The sequence below is a fragment of the Equus quagga genome, chromosome 11, assembly GCF_021613505.1.
Source record: "Equus quagga isolate Etosha38 chromosome 11, UCLA_HA_Equagga_1.0, whole genome shotgun sequence".
Taxonomy (NCBI): domain Eukaryota; kingdom Metazoa; phylum Chordata; class Mammalia; order Perissodactyla; family Equidae; genus Equus; species Equus quagga.
Genome location: NC_060277.1, coordinates 84,330,874 through 84,352,096, shown reverse-complemented (window position 1 = coordinate 84,352,096; position 21,223 = coordinate 84,330,874). Strand labels below are relative to the sequence as shown.

Below are 21,223 nucleotides of genomic sequence, written 5' to 3'. Positions count from 1 at the left end.
GCTCCACAAACTCCAAGCAGGATAAACTCAAGGAGATCCACACTGAGACACATTACGGTCATGCACTGTGTGATGATGTTTTGGTCAACAATGGACTGCACATATGATAGCGGTCCCATAAAATTAATACCATATGGCTTACACGTGTAATATGCTATACTAAGTTTGCGTAAGTACACTCTATGATGTTCACATAATGATGAAATCACCTAACAATGCTTTTCTCAGAATGTATCCTATCATTAAGCAAGGCATGATTGCATAATAAAACTGTAAAAAGCCAAAAACAAAGAGAGAATGTTGAAAGCAGTAAGAGGGAAGCAACTCATTATGCTCAAGAGATTCTCAATAGAATTAACAGCCAGTTTTTCATCAGAAATCCTGGAGGCCAGAAAGTAGTGGGATATAATATTTAAAGTGCTGAAAGAAAAAACAACCCCATCAACCAAGAATTCTATTTTTCAAAAGTGAAGGAATAATTAAGACATTTCCAGGTCAACAAAAGCTAAGGGAGTTCATTGCTAGTAGACCTGCCCTACAAGAAATGCTAAAGGGACCCCTTCAGCTAAAACAAAAAGACAGTAGGTAACTGAAAGCCACGTGAAGAAATAAAGATCACTGGTACAGGCAACTACACCAAGTAAATATAAAAGTTAGTATTGCTGTATTTTGGTATGTAAATTCTCTTTTTGTTTTCTATATGGTTTAAAAAAACAAATGCATAAACACACATGCGTAAAGAAGTAATTTGTGAAAATAACATAAAGGTAGGGGGGAAGGAATGGGACAGGAGTGGTGTTAATATACGCAATTTAAGCCAAGTTGGTCATCAAACTAGATTTGGACTAGATTCAAACTAGAGTCTTCTAAGTTCATGATATAGTTAACATCTTAACAGTTAGTGATTCCCATGGTAACCATTAAGAAAATAACTTAAACATACCCAGAAAAGGAAATAAAGAGAGAATAAAAATAGTCACTAGAAAAAAAAATTTAACCAAACACAAAAGAAGGCAGTACTGGAGGGACTGAGGAACAAAAACAATGTAAGACATGCAGAAACAAATAGCACAATGGCAGAAATAGGTCCTTTGTTATCAGCAATCACTTTAAATATAAATAGATTGAACTCGCCAATTAAAAGGCAGAGATTGGAAGAATGGATTGAAACAACATGATTCAACAATATGCTGTGTCTTAGTTTGTTTGAGCTGTTATAATAAAATACCATAAACTTGGTGACTTAACAACAAATATTAATTTCTCATAGCTCTGGAGGCTGGGAAGTCCAAGACCAAGATGCTGGCAGATTCGGTGTCTGGTCCCATTTCCTGGGTCATAGGCAGCATCTTCTCATTGTGCCCTCACATGACAGAAGGGACAAGAGAGCTCCCTCAGCTCTCTTTCATAAAGGGGGAGCCCTCATGACCTAATCACCTCCTAAAGGCCACACAATCTAATATCATCACCTTGGGGGTTAGGTTTCAACATTTGAATATTGGAGGGATACAAACATACAGACCATAGCATGCTGCTTACAAGAATCTCACTTTAGATCCAAAGACAAAAATAGGTTGAAAGTGAAAGGATGGAAAAAGATATTCCATGAAAATAGTAACCAAAGGAGAGCTGGGTTGGGATCAAGAAGGAAATAGGGGAATTTAACCATACTATAAACCACTAGACCTAAAAGACATATACAGAACACCCAACAACAGCAGAGTATACATTCTCAAGTGCACATGGAGAATTCTCCAAGATAGACCATGTGTTAGGCCATAAGACGGTTCTCAATAAATTTAATAAGATTGAAATCATATAAAGTATCTTTTCTGACCACAATGGAATGAAGCTAGAAATCAATAACAAAAGGAAAACTGGAAAATTTGCAAATATGTGGAAATTAAACAATTGACTCTTACGCAAGAAATGGATCAAAGAAGAAATCACTGGGGAAATTAGGAAAAACTTTGAGATGAATGAAAACAAAAACACAACACACAAAAACTTATGAGATACAGTGAAGGCAGAACTTAGAGGGAAGTTTATAGATATAAATGCCTACATTAAAAAACATGAAAGATCTAAAATCAAGAATCTAACTTTGCACTTTAAGGAACTAGAAAAAGAAATGCAAACTAAAACCAAAGCCAGCAGAAAGAAGGAAATAATAAAGATTAGAGCAGAGATAAGTGAAATAGAGAATAGAAAAACAGTGGAAAGAATCAACAAAACCAAAAGCTGATTCTTTGAAAAGATGAACAAAATTTATGAACAATTAGCTAAACTGACTTAGGAAAAATAGGGAAGATGCAAATAAATAAAATCAAAAATGAAAGCAGGAACCAATCTTACAGAATGAAAAGAACTTACTAGAATAGAATATACTACCAACCTTATAGAAATGAAAAGGATTATAATAGAATTCTATAAGCAATTATATACAAACTAATTAATCTAGATTAAATGGATAAATTCCTAGAAACACACAAATTACCAATGAAATTACTCAAGAAGAAATAGAAAAGCTCAACAGACCTATAACAAGTACAGACAGAATTAGTATAAAAAAATCTCCCAACAAAGAAAAGCCTAGGACCAGATGGCTTCACCGGTGAATCCTGCCAAACATTTAAAGGAGAACTAACAACAATACTGCTCAAATGCTTCCAAAAAATAGAAGCAAAGGGAGCACTTTCCAACCCATTCTTTAAGGTGAACACCACCCTGATACCAAAGTCAAACAAAGATACCACAAGAAAACCACAGACCGATTTTTTTAATAAATATAGAAGCAAAAATCCTCAACAGAATACCAGCAAACTAAATCCAACAGTACATTGAAAGGATTATACACCATGACCATGTGGGATTTATGCCAAAAATGCAAAGATGGTTCAACATAAGAAAATCAATCACTGTAACACACCACATTAATAAAACGAGGGAAAATTCCACATAATGATTTCAACAGATGAAGGCACATTTGAAACAATTCAATACCCTTTCATAATAAAAACACCCATCAAATTAGGAATAGAACCGGGGCATTTATGAAAAACCCACAGGTAACATCATACTCAATGGTGAAAAACTGAAAGCTGCTCTCTACTAGGATGAGGAACAAGAAAAAGATGCCTACCTTCACCACTGCTATTCAGCATTGTACTGGAAGTTCTAGCCAGAGCAATTAGGCAGGAAAACAAAATAAAAGACATCCACCTTAGGAAGCAAGAAGTAAAACTATCTCTATTTGCAGTTGACATGATTCTATATACAGAAAAATCCCATAGAATCCACAAAAAAACCATTGAAGCTAAGAAACAAATTGGGCAAATTTTCAGGGTACAAGATCAACACACAAATATCAGTTGTGCTTCTGTAAACTAGTAAAAAACAATCAGAAAAAGAAGTTAAGAAAACAATTCCATTGACAATAACATCCAAAAGAATAAAATATCCAGGGAAAATTTAACAAGGGGAGTGAAAGACTTGTACACTGACAAATACAAAAAAATTTCTTAAAAAATTAATACAGACCTAAATAAATGAAAAGACATCCCACGTTCATAGATTGGAAGGCTAAATGTTAAGACGGAAATACTCCCTGACGTCATCTACAGAATCAATGTAATTCTCATCAAAATTCCCACGGTCTTTTTTGTAGAAATGGAATATTCAATCCTCAAATTCATATGCAACTACAAGGGGCTCCAAATAACCAAAAGAGAACTGAAAAAGAAAAACAAATAAGGAGGACTCACACTTCCTAATTTCAAAACTTACTACAAAACTACAGTAATCAAAACAGAATGGTTCCAGCATGATGGAATAGAATTGAGCGTCCAGAAATAAATGGTAACATCTATGGTCAATCGATTTTTTTACAATAGTGCCAAGGCCATTCAATGGAGAAAGAATAGTCTCCTCAAAAGATGATGCTGGGACAACTAGATAACCACATACAAAACAATAAATTTGGACCCCTACTTCTCTTTGTACATAAAAATTAACTCACTGTGAATCAACTACCTAAATATAAGAGGTAAAACTATAAAGCTCTTAAAAGAAAACATAGGAGTAAATCTTCCTGACCTCAAATTTCAGTGGATTGTTAAATTTAACACTAAAAGCACAAGCCACAAAAGAAAAAATAGATATATTAGACTTCATAAAAACTAACATATTTTGTGCATCAAAGCACATATCAAGAATGTGACAAGATAACCTACAGAATGGGAGAGAATGTTTGTAAGTCATATATCTTATAAGGGTTTAATATTCAAATTGTAAAAAGAACCCTTATAACCCAACAACAGCAACAAAAACAACCCAATTAAAAAATGGGCAAAGGATCTGAACAGACATGTTTCCAAAGAAGATATACAGATGGCCAACAGGCACATGAAGAAATGTTCAACATCACTAATTATTAGGGAAACGCAAATAAAAGCTACAAGGAAATATTACCTCATGCCTGTCAGAATGGTTATTATTGAAAAGACAAGAAATAACAAGTGTTGGAGAGGATATGGAGAAAAGGGAACCCTCATACACTGCTGGTGGGAATGTAAACTGGTGCAGCCACTATGGAAAACAGTGTGGAGATTCTTCAAAAAATTAAGAATAGAACTACTATATGATCCAACCATTCCACTTCTGGGTGTTTATCCAAAGAACACAAAAACACTAATTTGAAAATGTATTTGTACTCCTATGCTCATGGCAGCATTATTCACAATAGCCAAGACTTGGAAACAACCTAAGTGCCCATCAGTGGATGAACAGATAAAGAAGGTGTGGTGTAGATATACAATGGAATAATACTCAGCCATAAAAAGAGACAAAATCTTGCCATTTGTGACAACATGGATGGAACTTGAGGGTATTATGCTAAGCAAAATAAGTCTGACGCAGAAAGCCAAATACCATATGACTTCACTCATATATGGAAGATAAAACAACAACAACAAACAAACAGAGATATAGAGAATAGATTGGTGGTTACTAGAGAGGAAAGGGGGAGGGGGAGGGCGAAAGGAGTAAAAGGGCATGTGTGTACAGTGACAGACAGTAATTAGACTTTGAGTAGTGAACATGATTTAGTCTACACAGAAATCGAAATGTAATGATTTACACCTGAAATTTACATAATGTTATAAACCAATGTTACCTCAATAAAAATTTTTAAAAACTGGACAAAGGATTTGAATAGACATTTCTCCAAAGAAGATCTACAAATGGCCAATAAGCACATGAGAAGATGTTTGACATCACTCATCATTAAGGAAATGCAAATCTAACCACAAGGAAATATTTCACTCCCACTAGGATGGTTATGATAAAACGGCGAAACTAAGTGTTGGTGATGATGTGGAGAAACCATCACTGCTCGCACGCTGCTGGGAGGAATATAAAATGGCACGGCCACTGGGAAACAGACTGGCAGTTCCTTACAAGGTTAGACACAGGGTTATCATATGACCCAGTACTGTCACTCCTAGTATATACTCAAGATAACTGGAAACACATGTCCACACAAAAACCTGTGTGCGAATGTTATAGTAGCATTATTCATAATAGCCAGAAAAGTAGAAACAACCCGAATGTCCAAGAACTGATTAACAGACAAACAAAAGGGGTATATCCATAGGATGGAATATTATTCAGTCACAAGAAGGAATGAAATACTGATACGTGCTACAACAGGGATGTTGAAAACATTATGCTAAGTGAAAGAAGCGAGACATAAAAGGCTACATATTATATTATTCCATTTATATGAAATGTCCAGAATAGATAAATCCAGAGGGACAAAAAAAACCAGATTAGTGGTTGCCAGGGACTGGGGAGAGAAAAGAATGAGTAGTGACTCCTCAAGAATATGAGGTTTCTTTTTGGAGGGATGAAAATGTTCTGGAGTGAGATGGTGGTGGTGGTTACACAAGCTTATGAATATGCTAAAACCCACTGGACTGTGCACTTTAAAATGGTGAATTTTATGGTATGCGCATTATATCTTGAGGGTAAACAGCCGATTTTTATTGAGAATGTCACTCTGGTTTTAAGGAAAACAGATCAGAGGTTGGGGTGAGAGATACCATAACAATTGTATATGTGAAAAAAGCTTCAGAGTTTACTCTGTAGAGGGCATAACCTGGACCGCGTCCTAGGACATACCTCACTTTTTCAACCCCAGTGATGGGAGGAGAAGTTGCAGGCCTTGCACTGCTCCTGGTGCCGCCAGGCTCGATGGATTTGGCTCTTGCAAACTTCCTTGGGAATTCTTTTCTCTTAAGGACTCTCATCCTTCTTTATCTTGGTCCGATGATCAGTGCCCCTGAAGTGTTTGGCCCCAAGACGTGTCTCAATTATAATGTGCATCTGATGCAACAGCTCACATACTTTTTAATAACTCCCATTGCTCTTGCCCTCAGCAGCCTGAGCCCAGCTTCACTTCATGAATTAAGCCTCAGTTTTGTCCCCCGAGGAAGGTCCCTTCTCTTAAGGTCAGTCTTCTAAGTGTTCTTGGTCTGAGAGAGGCCAGAAGAAGAATGGAGCTGCAGGAGAAGAGTGGCCTGGAAGATGAGAGGCTCTAAGTCCCCTTGGCCCCTTTGGGCTGAAGGTAGATGATGGCCCCAGTGTCCTTCCCATGGATAAGTCAGAACTGTGGAGGCTCCTGCCAAAGCTTTGTGAGAAAAGCATGGGGTGGAGGGAAGGCATGGGAGAACCAGTCATTGGGCAAGAATGCCGGGGAATGGGACTGGGGGACAAGTGGTTCTCTCTGGAAAGTCTTTTGTCTGTACTGGCTTCTGTTTTGGGTGGAATTTAGGACAAAAGGTGGGAGAGAGAACAGAATATAGATGCAACCGGTTTCTCCCCTACCTCCCACGCACATGCTACAGCTTCTTCCCACACCTGGGAGAAAACAACCCAGGCCTTTCTCTCACACTTCCCACCCGCTACTGTTTCCCTTTTAATCCTCTTTTGTTCCTCCACTTTTCTCCTTCTCCTGCCTGCTGCCTCTACCACTCGCTTCAGATTTTCATTCCTTCTCTATTGCTGTACCTCCATCGTACCCTCTCTTCTCTTAAATCGTGTGTTTAATGATACCTGTTAATGCTCCCACGATGACCACAGCCTAGATTAATCCCCATTTTTGGAACCACTCATTTCTCCTTCCTTCCTCTCTCTCAGTCCTGTGTACACTAATTTCCTAAGAGCAAGACAGATGGGAGATAAGATTGAGTAACAACAGAAAGGGGTCTGGGATCCTTCCCTCACCTCATACATACATGCCTCTCCCTTATGTCTCTTTATTTTCTTTCCCATCTAGAATCCCTCTAAATCTATTTTCTATGCATGTAGGTGGAAGAACCATTTCCAGAGATTCTTATGAGTCTGTAGAAAGAATTCTGGCCATGTTAAGATGATGCTTCTAGGGCTGTAAATCCGGTGATGCTGGAAATTAGGATTCTTGGATTCCTTTCAGGTCCTTTAAACTGAACTTCTTCGTTCAGTGGCTCTCTCCTCTCACCTCTCAGGGTTGTCTGGCCCCTCCTGCATTCCATCTGCTATAAAGCTATCAAGTGTTCTTTTGGGAGCCATCCATAAGAAAGGCTACATGTGGACTAGGAACTGTATAGCACTCAACACATCAGACTTGCATTGAAGTTACAAATACAAGTGAGGAGATAGAACCATTCTTATGGAAAAATAGCAATACACGGCAATGTATGGAAGAGCTAATTACTCTTGGGAATTGAAGGAGGGGTGGAGTTCAGATAGGTGAACATTATGGGAAGGCAATCCAGGTGGGGCACTAGCCTGATGAAAGGCACTGAGGCCCGAGGAACAGAGGAGATCGGTTTGTCTGAAGCCAAGGATTCTCACGGGGGAGCGAGTAAGAAAAGAATAATAGGAGCGCAGATTCTGGGGCTCATCAGATCTGGTCCAGTGTCCCAGGTCTGTTACTCATTCTCTGTATGACCTGGGGCAAATTATTCAATCTCTTTAAGCCTCAGTTTACCTATCTGTAAAGTGCAGATAATTTACAGTACTTACTATACTTTATAAGCATAAAAATAATATATGAGAATTAAACAGGATAATGCTTATAAAATGCTTAGCATAGTGCCTAGCACATAGTAAACACTCAGTAAATGTTTACTACTACAAGGACAACAATTACTGCTACTACTACAATAAATGTTTACTACTTCTCCTGCTGCTAATGGGCAGATGGGTCTGGAAAGAAAGGTAGGAGGCAATTTGTGTGGAAGCCCCTGAAAACCCTAAATTCTTCCTGAAGTCAACGGAGAACCATGGGAAATTTTTGAGCTAGAGGGAGAAATGTCTTTTAGGAAGTTGACTTATGTATGATGTTGCACAGTGTGCATCTCTGGCTGGGAAAGGCATATAAAGGTGTATAATAGTTGTAATACTAATAGGGATAAAGATAAGAATAGAGATAATAAAGCTATGCTGTTGGCATTTTAGGAATCAATGATAAAGTGGGAGGGTTGGGGGTGAAGGGTTGGGGTCAGGAGCTTTCTCAGAGAGGCCAAAGCACGCCGTTTAAGCTGCTGCCCACCGACTCTAACCTTGACACCACGAGGAAGAGCGAGGCACAAAGCCGGAGACTAGAATGTATTACCGTCTGTTGGCGTTGTTCTGACAACGCCCCATGAGGTGTCTGCGCCACTCTTGCCTGTCTCATGGCTTCCTGGAGGGCTGGGATAAGCCCATTTTAACCCTGTTTCATCATTTCCCGCCAAAGAGCTTGTAGGGGTTCTCAATTGCCCTTGGGGACGTTTTTCAAACGGTCCTATGCTGGGAGTTGGTGACACCACAGGATAAACAGAGAGCATCTTCCTGGAACACCATTTTTACACAAATATTTGAGGACGAATGTGAGTTTTAGATGAGACAAACTTGGCAATATTTTGCGTACTGTAATATCTCACACATAATTTTAGAGACAATTGTTTTATACTTGTTGACAGAAGGTGATAGAAATGTTTTTACATATATTCGTTTAATTCCCTTGTAAAAAGAAAATCGGTGCATTGCTGCTGCCCCTCCCACGTATCAAGCGGCAATCAGGGGGGCGAGATCTTTCTATGTTCTATGATCTTCACCCGATGGGGCTTCAGAGCAAATTTTCCTGAATTATTAGAGAAAACAATTCCGAAAAAGCATAATCCAAGGGAATGAGTTTTAACACCAAGGAACTCAATTTATTTTTCAAGTGAATGTCTTCTAGAGCTTTCACTTATTGAACTAAAGAAACACATTTCTTCTCTCTCCTATATTTTCCATAACACCTTGGTCTTACCAAAGTTTTACAAGCCACAATACTTAAATTTTATAAAGCCTCCCAAAGATTGTCTAGAGATATGGTTATAATAGAAAATTCACATAAATTTTACAATGTAAAACATGAGAGTTCAAGGAAATTTTGCATTTGTCCTGGGCTGCTTTGAGTTACCCCAGCAGATGGCTCCATGGCAACAAATGAGATTAAAGAAGTATTTACATGGAAAAGTTTGGGAAGCACTAATTATCCCCCCTTCACGACAGCCAAGTGTATCGGCTTGTTTTTCTTCACATTTGCCTCTGAATTTGTACATGACAGTTTCTTCTAATACACCCCTCTCTTCCTTCAGCAATGAAGCATGTGCAGCCCCTCACATCCACTATGAAGAAGCATCTATTGGTTTATCTAAAATCATTAGCTTCTATATCCTCTCAAGATTTATGCACCTAGGTAGATGATGTTATTGGTCACAGGTGCTTGCTGACATGTTCATTGATTGATTGATTGATTCAACTATATTTGTGGAGCCTCTGATTCACAAGGCATTATGCTGTGCACAGTAGGTATGAATCAGACATGAAATCCATGGACAAAGACAGGGTGGGACAAAGGGGAAAAGATCCATAATGCCTGTAATACAATGTAGGGTGTGGTTAGGGACATAAGTCTGTGAGAACCTTGAAAATGTATCTATCCCCATGGAAGGCTCTCCTAAGCTCCATCTTGGAAAGGTACTCAGCAATGACTTTGATCAATTCAATCCTGACCCTTTAAAGGATAATGATTGAATTTGCATGATTTTTGTTTTACATGGTTTCTCTCTAGTAAGTGGGGAAGATCCCATGGAACCACAGAACATCACATGGGTGTCAGAGTTTGTCCTCTCAGGGTTCTCACAGACCCAGGAGTTCCAGAAATTCCTGTTCCTGGTGTTCCTAATTGTCTATGTCACCACTGTTGTGGGAAACCTCCTTATCTTGATCGCAGTGACTTTTGACTCCCAGCTCCACATGCCCATGTATTTTCTACTCCGAAATCTGGCTGTAATAGACCTCTGCTATTCCACAGTCACTGCCCCAAAGATGCTGGTGGACTTCCTTCATGAGACCAAGACCATCTCCTACCAGGGCTGCATGGCCCAGATTTTCTTCTTCCACTTCTTGGGAGGTGGGACTGTCTTCTTTCTCTCGGTGATGGCCTATGATCGCTACATAGCCATCTCCCGGCCCCTCCACTACGTCACCATCATGAACACTCAGCTCTGTGTGGGGCTGGTGCTGGCTGCCTGGGGAGGGGGCTTTGTCCACTCCATTGTTCAGCTGGCTCTGATGCTCCCATTGCCTTTTTGTGGTCCCAACATCCTGGATAACTTCTACTGTGATGTTCCACAAGTGCTGAGACTTGCCTGCACTGACACGTCCCTCCTGGAGTTCCTCATGATCTCCAACAGTGGGATGCTGGTCCTCATCTGGTTCCTCCTCCTTCTGATCTCTTACACTGTCATCCTGGTGATGCTGAGGTCCCACTCAGGGCAGGCAAGGAGGAAGGCAGCTTCCACCTGCACCACCCACATCATCGTGGTGTCCATGATCTTTGTTCCCTGCGTCTATATCTACACCCGGCCCTTCACCCCCTTCCCCATGGACAAGGCTGTGTCCATCAGCCACACGGTCATCACCCCCATGCTCAACCCCATGATCTACACCCTGAGGAACCAGGAGATGCAGGCAGCCATGAAGAGATTAGGCAAGCGCCTAGTGATCTGCAGCAAGGAGTGAACTGAAAATAGGTAGACTGTAAATGGCCAATCTTCTCTCTGAACCTTTGTTTTCCATGTGAAAAATGGAGGGAAGTCATTATAGAGTGTGGCAATTGAGATTAATCTGATATTTCCATGGATCTCCTCTTGTGTCAGGTACTGTATTAGGCACGTTCACACTTTCATCTCCTTCTCATAAAACTGACAGTGTATCTGTTATGATTATATTAAACAGCGTTACAGATGAGAAAGCTCAGCGAGCAGTGACTTGTTCAATGAGGAACAGCAAGTGAGTGGCAGAGTTTGGCCAGGAAGCTGGTTCCTCTGACTCCAAGTTGAGAAGCAGAAGAATGGATGGGACTTGAAACTCAGGGTCTCCCACCATCCAAAGGGGAAACCCAGAGAGATCCTGATGTATGGATGACTATCTGTGACAAATGGTGAACACTTTGATCTTGACTGTGGAATAATCACATTCTTTTCTGCTCCCTGCCTCTCTGCCTCATTCCCCACTGTGATTTTAGGAAGTGGTCTCACTTTTAACATTGTCGAAATGCTTCCCATAAGGAATATTTGTCCTCTGGATTTGTTTCTTCCCTATCAGATTCTCCTTGGACAATTTGCAAAGTACTTTACTTTCTACCCAACACAATTCTCATGATTTGGATGAAATGGCTGGAGGCAGATGATGTAGTGTGGTTGGGGAAGCAAGGCCAGAGAGGGAAGAGGCATGGCTGTTAGGGTTCCAGATTTGAGGTAGTGAGTTCAGTCTGAGGCTAGCACCTCGTGGGGTTTTACCTGTCTCTTTGACTCCCTGCACTGCAATGAGAGCTCCTTGAGGGCAGGGGACGTGCTTCATTCATCTTTAAATCTTCCCAGCACCTTGAACAGGGTCTTACACACAGAGGCATTTCCACTTTTCCTGCACTCTGTTGGTTCCCCGTCAATTTCAGAATCTACTTTGCATTTCTGCCACTGTATTTTGTATTTATTTTCTCCATTTCCAGAGGTATGCATCACTTTGTAAAAGTCTCAGCCAATGTATAATGTTGATCCAAAGTGACGGAGATAATGCAGAAGGCTTTTTGTTCCCTCTTCCCTCCCAGCAACTATCCTACTCAATAAATAAAAGTTATAAGCTCTTCTTGGGTTCTCTCGAAGCCATCATGAAACCCTTGAGTTTATCTTTTCTCCATTTCTACCTCCTTGTCCGCATTTCACTAGTTTCTCCCTATTCACAGTGGACCTTTGGAGATGAGGGGAGATAAAATGGACTGAGTGTCATATTTGAACCATGTGGTCCCTCAGACGTGTTTTCCCCTTTCACATTAAAGTTCTTAAAAGAACTCATGATACTTTTCTCATCCTTCGCTTGTCTCTTCTCTGGATGCAACATCGCCAGTCCTTCAATTGTTCCCATTGTGACAACTTTTCTGATTCCACCATCTTGGCCATCTCTTCTGTGTTTACTCTCATGTGACAACACCTTCCTTAAAATGTGATGCTCACCATATGATACACTGCTGCACTGGGAGTGTGAACTATTTAAAAAACAATGATTATTCCCTTCGAAATATGTATCCATAGGGGTGCTTTTGGTTGCAAGTTGCAGAATAACTGAATAACGTTGACTTAAATAATAAGGAAACCATTATCTCACTTAAAAAGAAGACCAGGAGATAGGCAATTCCAGAGTTGTTTAATTCAGCAGCTTAAAAGTTTTAGGGCTCTGAGTTGGCTGTTCCACAATTCTTTAATTTTCCCCTCATGGTAGCAATATGGCTGCCAAACATAGTCATCATGTCTTATATTCAAATAATTCAACAAGAAGGAAGAGGAGAGGCATCCACGTGCACTTTCCCCTCTTTTACTAGGGGTGTAAAATATTCCAAGAACGAGTCCGGCAGAATTCTCCTATGACTTGTTGCCAGTACTGGGTTATTTGGTCACCCTAGTCTGTAAAAGGGAATGGAAAGGTGAATGTCTGGCTTTTTCAGCCAGAATGAAGGGAGTTGGGAACGGCGATCAACACTGTCTACCACGTAGGTGTAAGCTCCTGGTAGCAGGAAGAGACATAATTGGCCTGAGTCAAAAATCGTGACAATGAGCAAAGTCTGTCACGGACAAAGCTATAAAGTCAAATGCCTGGAGAAGCTGACAGGTAATAGGAATAAGTAAAGTGTGCCCAGGGAGGACTAAGGTAACATGGAGAGTGCATATCCAGGCAGAGGGGAAATCTCACTCCTAGTGCTCTCCCCCACCCTACTGCAGAACTCCAATATCTAAGTCCTTCCAGAAAAAAAATGAGAAGGATTTATTTAGAGATACTAAACAGCCTCAGATATATAATCCAGGCCCTCTTCCCGAACTGGCATTCTGGGATCTTTTGACAATACAACCGACCTGATCATCTTAAAGAGAAGCCTACAATTTCTCGAGCTCATCTCATGCATCCTACCTGCATGTAGTGGTTTGATTTTAAATACTAATGTCTCACCAGAATTCACTAGACGCATGAAGAAAATGTCCAGTATAGAAGATGGACACAACAACAAAAGACAAACTGAAAGAAAGGAACTCCAAGAAAACAGACAATTCCAGGAATGGAAGACTTCTAAAAAAGTTCTTAAATCAAACTTCTAATTTGAGATAATTGTAGATTCACTCAAAGTTGTAAGAAACAATAGAGATCTCCCTTCACCCAGTTTCTCCCAATGGTAACATCTTGCAACACTGTATCCAATGTTCACAGGCAGGATATTAACATTGATATAGTCAAGACACAGAACGGGAAACTTTTTTTAAAACCCTGTAATTAACAGCCACAAAGAGATAAGAGAGGTTGTAGCTGTATTTTCTGAGCTAAATGTTGGAAAATATTTGTCTGTTGCCTGTATAAATAAACGACAATTTACTGGGCAAACATCTTTGGGCGATACTTCCTCGACTGTGGTCTTTGTAGCTGTTCCTTTGTTTTCTAAGTCTGTGGAGAAGTTTGAAGCCAGCCTGATTTTTATCCTTATAGATGACTTCATCTTTTTTTTCATGGAAACCTATAGGATTGTTTCTTTGTCATTGGACTTCTGTAACTTTACTCAGTGATGTCTTAGCATTCACTGCTGTTTATCAATTTGTCCTGCCATACAATGTGCCATTTCAATCTATTGATTCCATTTATAAATGACTGGAAGTCATTTATTGGTTTAATTTTTTTTAAGTTGTCTTGAGTCCCTTTTTTTAATTTATGAAAATTTTACTTCTATGTGACCTGGAATGTCAATTCTAAGAGTGGTAGGAAGCACAGAAATGCTAAGGATAATCTGTAATTCAACCCAGAAAGAAGAATGAGAAAATTTCCCCAGATTTATCTTACAAATGATCATTCCACAGAATGAGGTGTTGGCTTCTTCACTGAATTTCTTGAAAACTACTCCATTTAAATGAATACAGCTCTATCCATGAGAATTTGAACCTTGAAGACATATCTTGTGGAAGCTCTACTGCTTCTACGATATAAATTTGACTCAAATCTAAATTTTTTAACACTATGCGAGTTGTATAATGTCTTCCACTATAAAGAATTTAAAGAAAAATTTAAAATAAGTTGTTTTAAGTGGGTTAAATTAAAAGTGCTGCCCATGTTCTGATGCTGTCTTCCACAGTATGGTGGGACCATGGCAGGCTTTGAAGCCATGGCATTCAAATCCTGGCTCTAACTCCTATTGTTGTGCTCCTTTTGGACATCATTGAACCTCTGCTTCATTAGCTGTTAAGTTTACATAATTCCCCAGAATGTTGTGTGGATCAATGAGTAAATGTAAAACCCCAGTCATAGTACTGGGCATATAGTAGGGGTCCATTAATGTTAGTTCCTTCATATATTCCCATTTCCCACTATTTTTTCATTCCCCATCCATACTTTTACATTAAACCAAGATAGTTAGGCATCAGGCTCCTCAGGATCTGAACAATCAGGTCAAGTAATGCTCTTTAATCATTTGGGGATCATATAGGATTAATGAAAAGAGCTCTCTTAAAAGTGGTTGGGAGAAGGCTGTAAATCATTTCAGTGACAGATTTATGCTGATCTCGAGAATACATCACTTCTCTACCTTAATAATCCTTAGATCTTGCCATTTGAGTTGTATTTATCATCAAGCTCAAGGACAATCTAAGTGTAAAGAGGAAAAGACTTCAATCCACTTTGCCTGAGACGTTAACTTCACATGTGATTAATAAAATGTGGTGTATCAGTCAGGGTTCACCAGGGAAACAGGACAAGTAGGATATATGATATGTACATTAAGAGACGTATTGCAAGGAATTGGCTCATGTGTTGTGAAACTGGTCAGGCAAGTATGAAATCTGTAGGGTGGCCACCAGGAAGGGCAGTCTGGAACTCTTAGGCATGAAGCTGCAGTCCAGAATTTTACCTTCTTCAAGGAAACCTCAGTTCTACTCTTAAGGCCTTCGGACTTATTGACTGAGGCACATCCAGATAATCCAGGATAATCTCCTTTACTCAAAATCAACTGATTATGGACATCAATCACATCTGCAAAATACCTTCACAGCAACACCTAGATTAGTGTTTGATTGGATCACTGGGGACTATAGACTAGTGAAGTTGACCCATAAAACTGACCATCACGAGGGGAGAACTATTAACTATCAGTGATGCCGGGCTCCCTCAGTGAGAACGTAAATGAGGTTCCTTCTGCATGTATCTCGCATGCATGTAACAGTTTGAAGTGGTTACAGTAGTTAAGTGTGAGAAATATGTATGTTCTTAGATATGTGGTACACAGGGGAATAGTTTTCTCACTCAGTTTCCACGATTGCATCTTTAGCTTAATATTTCATTCTTGCCATTGGGGTCTTTGGGAATCATTATGTTGGTTAGCGGATGCACTGAAGGGATGAGGTTGGGTGGACAATTTTCAGATCACATGTGCCTTCACATGGGAAATATATAAACGAACATATCAGGTTTCCCTTATTGAAAGCTGAATCAGAATCAGAACTCAAAATCACCCATATGAGAGTCAGTGAGATCGACCAGTTCTTTCCTCTTCCTCCGAATCTATCCAGGACACTTTTCCAAGGCACTCAATTTTAAAAAGGACTAAAGCTCTAACTAAGAATTTGTGCTTTTGAAAAATCTACATGTCTTGTATGTGGAAGAGCTTCACATTGCATTCTTATCTGCCAGAGGCAGATGCTTAATTTTGCCAAGTGTAGACATTTGCAGTGACAGAATTCAGGCCAGCCTGGAAATCCTCTGTAGATCAGAGAGCTCTGTCTAAAATAGGGACAGTTTTTACAGCACATCTAGGTTACAACGTGAGTTAATTCCACTTTTGATCAGTTCGTCATAGTGAGACAATATATGGGTTTCCTGTAATATCCTTGTATTAGAGGTAGTAATAATTCACATGTAAAGAACACTAGCATTGTATAGACAATGTGAGTAGTCTTAGATACGGGTGGTGAATCAACACTGGGGGGTCTAGTAGGCAAAATAAAGGACGAGGTTTACAGGGTATTAAGTTTCCGTTGTAATATGCAAACATTTTCCCACCTGCGACTTTCCCTGAGTCAAGATCAATTAGGTTTTAAAGTCCAAGGAAACGGAGGAGAAGATGGAAAAGGAGGAGGAGAAGAAAGAAGGAAATTGAACCAGTTATCTTGACGATGCCACGAGAGAGAGGGAACAGTCTGTTGTGCTGAGGAACAAGTCAGTGGTTCTTAGTCTGTGCTCCCAGGAACAGGAGCATCATCTGAGAACTTGTTACAAATGCAAATTCCTGGCCTTCCCAGACCAATTGAATGAGAACTTCTGGGGCTGGGGCACACTGATCTGCCTTTGACAAGCTCTCCAGGTGACTCTTTCAAGGGGCAGAATCACTGGCCAAAGACACGGGTTCTTCTAAAACTGCCAAACAATCTGTCGCTTTTGAGGAGACTCTTGTCCTTTTGGATCTTGGCCTGAGAGTCGTATGTTCTACAAAGCTCTAAAAATGTCATTGTCCTTGGTTCTTTGGCCCCCAAGGAAGACCTCTCAAAGTGTAAGTGTTTTTGAGACATTTAGAAACTTTTTAACAACTCCCACTGCTCCCTTGTCCCCAGTGGTAATCAGCCCACATCTGCGTCCTGAGCCCAGTCCAAAGCTTCTCCCTAAAGAGATCCGCTCTTCCCCTCGGGTCACTCCCATTGTAGTGTACATGAGGTGCAGGCAGTGGCTGGGAAATGGAAGCTGGAGGAAACGGATCTCCAAGAAGATGTGAGACCTGAAGCCTCTTTCCTGTTGTGAGCTGAAGGAAGGTGAGAGACCAGGGTTTCCTCACCTGTGGATAGATCAGCTGTATGAGGAACCCAGAAACACTTGCTGGAGGGTGTGGAGAATAAACAAGCGACACAGACTTGAGGGTAGTAAGTCTACGTGTGAGGACAGCCTCAGAAAGCAAGGCAGGGAAAATGGAATGTTGAACACAGATTTCGGTGGTTGCAACCCATGTTTTGTTTTTGTTTTTTTTTTTAAGATTTTATTTTTTTCTTTTTCTCCCCAAAGCCCCCCGGTACATAGTTGTGTATTCTTCGTTGTGGGTTCTTCTAGTTGTGGCATGTGGGACGCCGCCTCAGCGTGATCCGACGAGCAGTGCCACGTTCACGCCCAGGATTCGAACCAACGAAACACTGGGCCGCCTGCAGCGGAGCGCGCGAACTTAACCACTCGGCCACGGGGCCAGCCCCTGCAACCCATGTTTTAACAACCAAGTGAAGAATTGTCCCTATGATTAAGAGGGAGGATGCTGAGAGCAAAAGATCAAGAAATACACCACAGAATTCTCCACACAGTCACATAAAACAAGATCACGTAATTACCTGCTAATACAGAGATAGCAAAGATTTTTTTGAGCAACTGCTAAATCAGAGTTCCTGTTATAGGTGCCGGGGCTGCTAAGTTATTGAATTTAAAATCTAGTTAAGAAGAACAACAGGAAAAATGATAAATGCTACAACAGAGGTATTTATAAAATGTTATTGGATCCCAGAGACAGGGGGATTAATTCTGCATGGGAGAAATATGGGAAGGAATCACAGAAAAATTGATATCTGAGTACTTCTAGGTTGAGAAGGTAGTGGAAGGTATTTCAGGAAACAGAATTCATCACCAAAGCTACAGAAATAATGAAGCATATGACATATGTGAGAAGCTATGAATTCCTTGAAAAGCCATCAGCTCCTGGGTGACAGGGACATTGATTAGAATGGTAGATGGAGGCTCCATTTTATAGCTTTGCATGACATGCTGAGAGGGAGTTGCATGCACATACGTGAGTGTGTTTTTCTACCCTGAATTGATCTACAAAGTATGTTAGGTGGCTTGAGTTTGAGTACTAAGCTGTGGGCACTACACAATCATTAAAAGATTGTAATGAGGGAGAAACATGATCAGGTAGGAGTTTAGAAAGGTCTCCTTGACAGCTATATAGAAGTGTACTGGAGTGGAAGCAAATGCAAGCAGAGTGAATGATAAAATTAAAATGACCTCTAATAGATAATAGATTGTAGTGAGAAAGGAGGGGAGATTGAGACAAGGCGGATGGAGTGGGGAGGCCACCTACCTCGTACCCCCGTCACCCTCTATCTCTCACCCTCCATCTCTCACCCTCCTCCTCCTTTTCCTTCTTTGGTCCCATTCCCTTCCCTGCCCCACCACCTTTCCATTCCCCTTTCCTTACTTGCTCGATTCCTTCATCTTCCTTCCTCTTAATTTCCCTTCTTTATCCTTTGTCTCTTTCATTTTTCTTATTTCACCATCTCCCTTTTTCTTCTACCCTCGTATTCAGTAACATCTTCTAAAATTCTTGTTCCTTTCAGAGGAGCTCTCTGAGACCCTTTCATACAATATTCATCATCTATTTCTTAGTCCAGAGAATGTCTCTCCCCTTTCTCTCTCTTGTCCCAGCATACACACCACATATGTCCTATCTTCACTCAGTAAGGGGCCACCTACATGGGCGGAGGTGGGGACGTAGTCTATAGCTGTTCACCTACGAGGAGTCACCACCACATGCTTTTTGTGTTTTGACTATCAGCAAGGATGGGCTCTCAGGGCACAAATAAATTATAAGGTCCATATCTATGCCTATGGGGCTTACATTTGAATTATGGAGGAAAAACGTAGACATATGAAAGATTCACTGACGTTGTGGTGTGTTGTGTTACATGAAAAACGATTGGTAGAAAAATTTGTTAGAGACTATAAGAAGGGAAGATGTCTTTAGAGCAGGAGACCTCACAGAAGAGAGTGGTTACCATTTATTTCCAGGCACTGTTCTAGGGACTTTATGTGGAATTTTATTTAATCCCTAGACAGTTCTATAAAGAAAACATTTTTATCTCCACCTTACAGATGTGGAATCTGAGACTCAGAGAGATTAAGTAACTTACTCAAGGCCAAATCTCAAAGAAATAGAAGCCCTGAAATTTGACTGCAGATCTGCCGGACTCCAAGTCTTACCACCATAATGTTGCACTGAATCTTTGAAAAGCAGGTTGCATATGTCTCTGGATGGCTCTAAGATAGCTCATCAATGTATATTCCAGCACCAACCTGTAAACTCTTCAGAGACAAGGCCATTTAATCAGCACCTGGTATTACGATCTGCACATGAGGATATTCATCATCTGGAACTGGACAACTGAGTTTGGGCCCCTGACACTAAAAGTGACTTCATGCATCTATGTCTGTGGTTCGTTTTCCTTAGGTGCATGGAGAAGACACCATGGAAACAGAGAACCTCACGTGGGTGTCAGAATTTGTCTTCCTGGGGCTCTCACAGACTCAGGAGCTCCAGCTTTTCCTGTTTCTGGTGTTCCTGTTTGTCTACACCACCACTGTCATGGGAAACCTCCTCATCATGGTCACGGTGACGTCTGATTCCCGGCTCCACACGCCCATGTATTTTCTGCTCCAAAACCTGGCTATCTTAGACCTCTCCTTCTCCTCAGTCACTGCTCCAAAGATGTTAGTGGACTTCCTCTCGGAGGAGAAGACCATCTCCTACCAGGGCTGCATGACCCAGATCTTCTTCTTCCACTTTCTGGGAGGTGCCATGATCTTCTTTCTCTCAGTAATGGCCTATGACCGCCTTGTTGCCATCTCTCGGCCCCTCCACTATGTCACCATCATGAACACGCAGCTCTGTGTGGGGCTGGTGGTGACAGCCTGGATGGTAGGTTTTGTCCATTCCATTTCCCAACTGGCTCTGATGCTCCCTCTGCCTTTCTGTGGCCCCAACGTCCTAGATAACTTCTACTGTGATGTCCCACAAGTGCTGAGACTTGCCTGCACTGACACTTCCGTCTTAGAGTTCCTCATGATCTCCAACAGTGGGTTGTTGGATGTCATCTGGTTCTTTCTGCTCCTGATGTCCTACTCAGTCATCCTGGTGATGCTGAGGTCCCACTCAGGGCAGGCGAGGAGGAAGGCAGCTTCTACCTGCACCACCCACATCGTCGTGGTGTCCATGGTCTTCATTCCAAGCATTTACCTCTATGCCCGGCCCTTCACCCCCTTCCCCATGGACAAGGCTGTGTCCATTGGACACACGGTCATGACCCCCATGCTCAACCCCATGATCTACACCCTGAGGAACCAGGAGATGCAGGCAGCAGTGAAGAGACTAGGGAGACGCTGGCTGGTTTGTAAAAGGGAGTGATAACGGGCAGGTCACTTCTCTTTGGCTTTGTTTTACATTTGTAAACTGGAGAGAGACCTACTGTATCTGCTCTCTTCATAGCTTGTAGACACGTTGTGAGGGTTTTTGTAAAAGTGAATGAGTTTTGAAACTAGGCAACTTAGATTTTTAGGATAAGTGAAATATCCTATTTTCGTTTGTGATGGATGATTTGAACTCTCCTATGCAATAAATTGTGTTCTCATGGAAACATTTTGGAAAGCCACACCCTCCTTTACACCTTCTTGGCGGACAGTTTCCTCATGATAGCAGCATTTCCCCATAAAAGCAGTTCTATTTTCTGTATTTTGACCTCTTTTCCCAATACTCCTTTTTGGTGTAAATCTGGATTATTGGAGACAGCACAGGATTTAGAGTCTTCAGCCTTAAAGTAGAAGC

The 21,223-nt window shown here is 40.9% G+C and overlaps 2 protein-coding genes across 2 annotated transcripts; both read left to right on the top strand.

Annotated features, from left to right (window-relative positions):
- The first annotated feature begins 10,161 nt into the window (after positions 1-10,161).
- On the top strand, positions 10,162-11,097 carry LOC124247759 (olfactory receptor 4D1). Its single transcript, XM_046677412.1, has one exon. It carries the CDS (start codon positions 10,162-10,164, stop codon positions 11,095-11,097), a length of 936 nt encoding a protein of 311 aa, XP_046533368.1.
- Positions 11,098-19,870: 8,773 nt separating this feature from the next.
- On the top strand, positions 19,871-20,806 carry LOC124247782 (olfactory receptor 4D2-like). The gene has a single exon (XM_046677452.1). The coding sequence runs from the start codon at positions 19,871-19,873 to the stop codon at positions 20,804-20,806; it is 936 nt and encodes a 311-aa protein (XP_046533408.1).
- Positions 20,807-21,223: the final 417 nt, after the last annotated feature.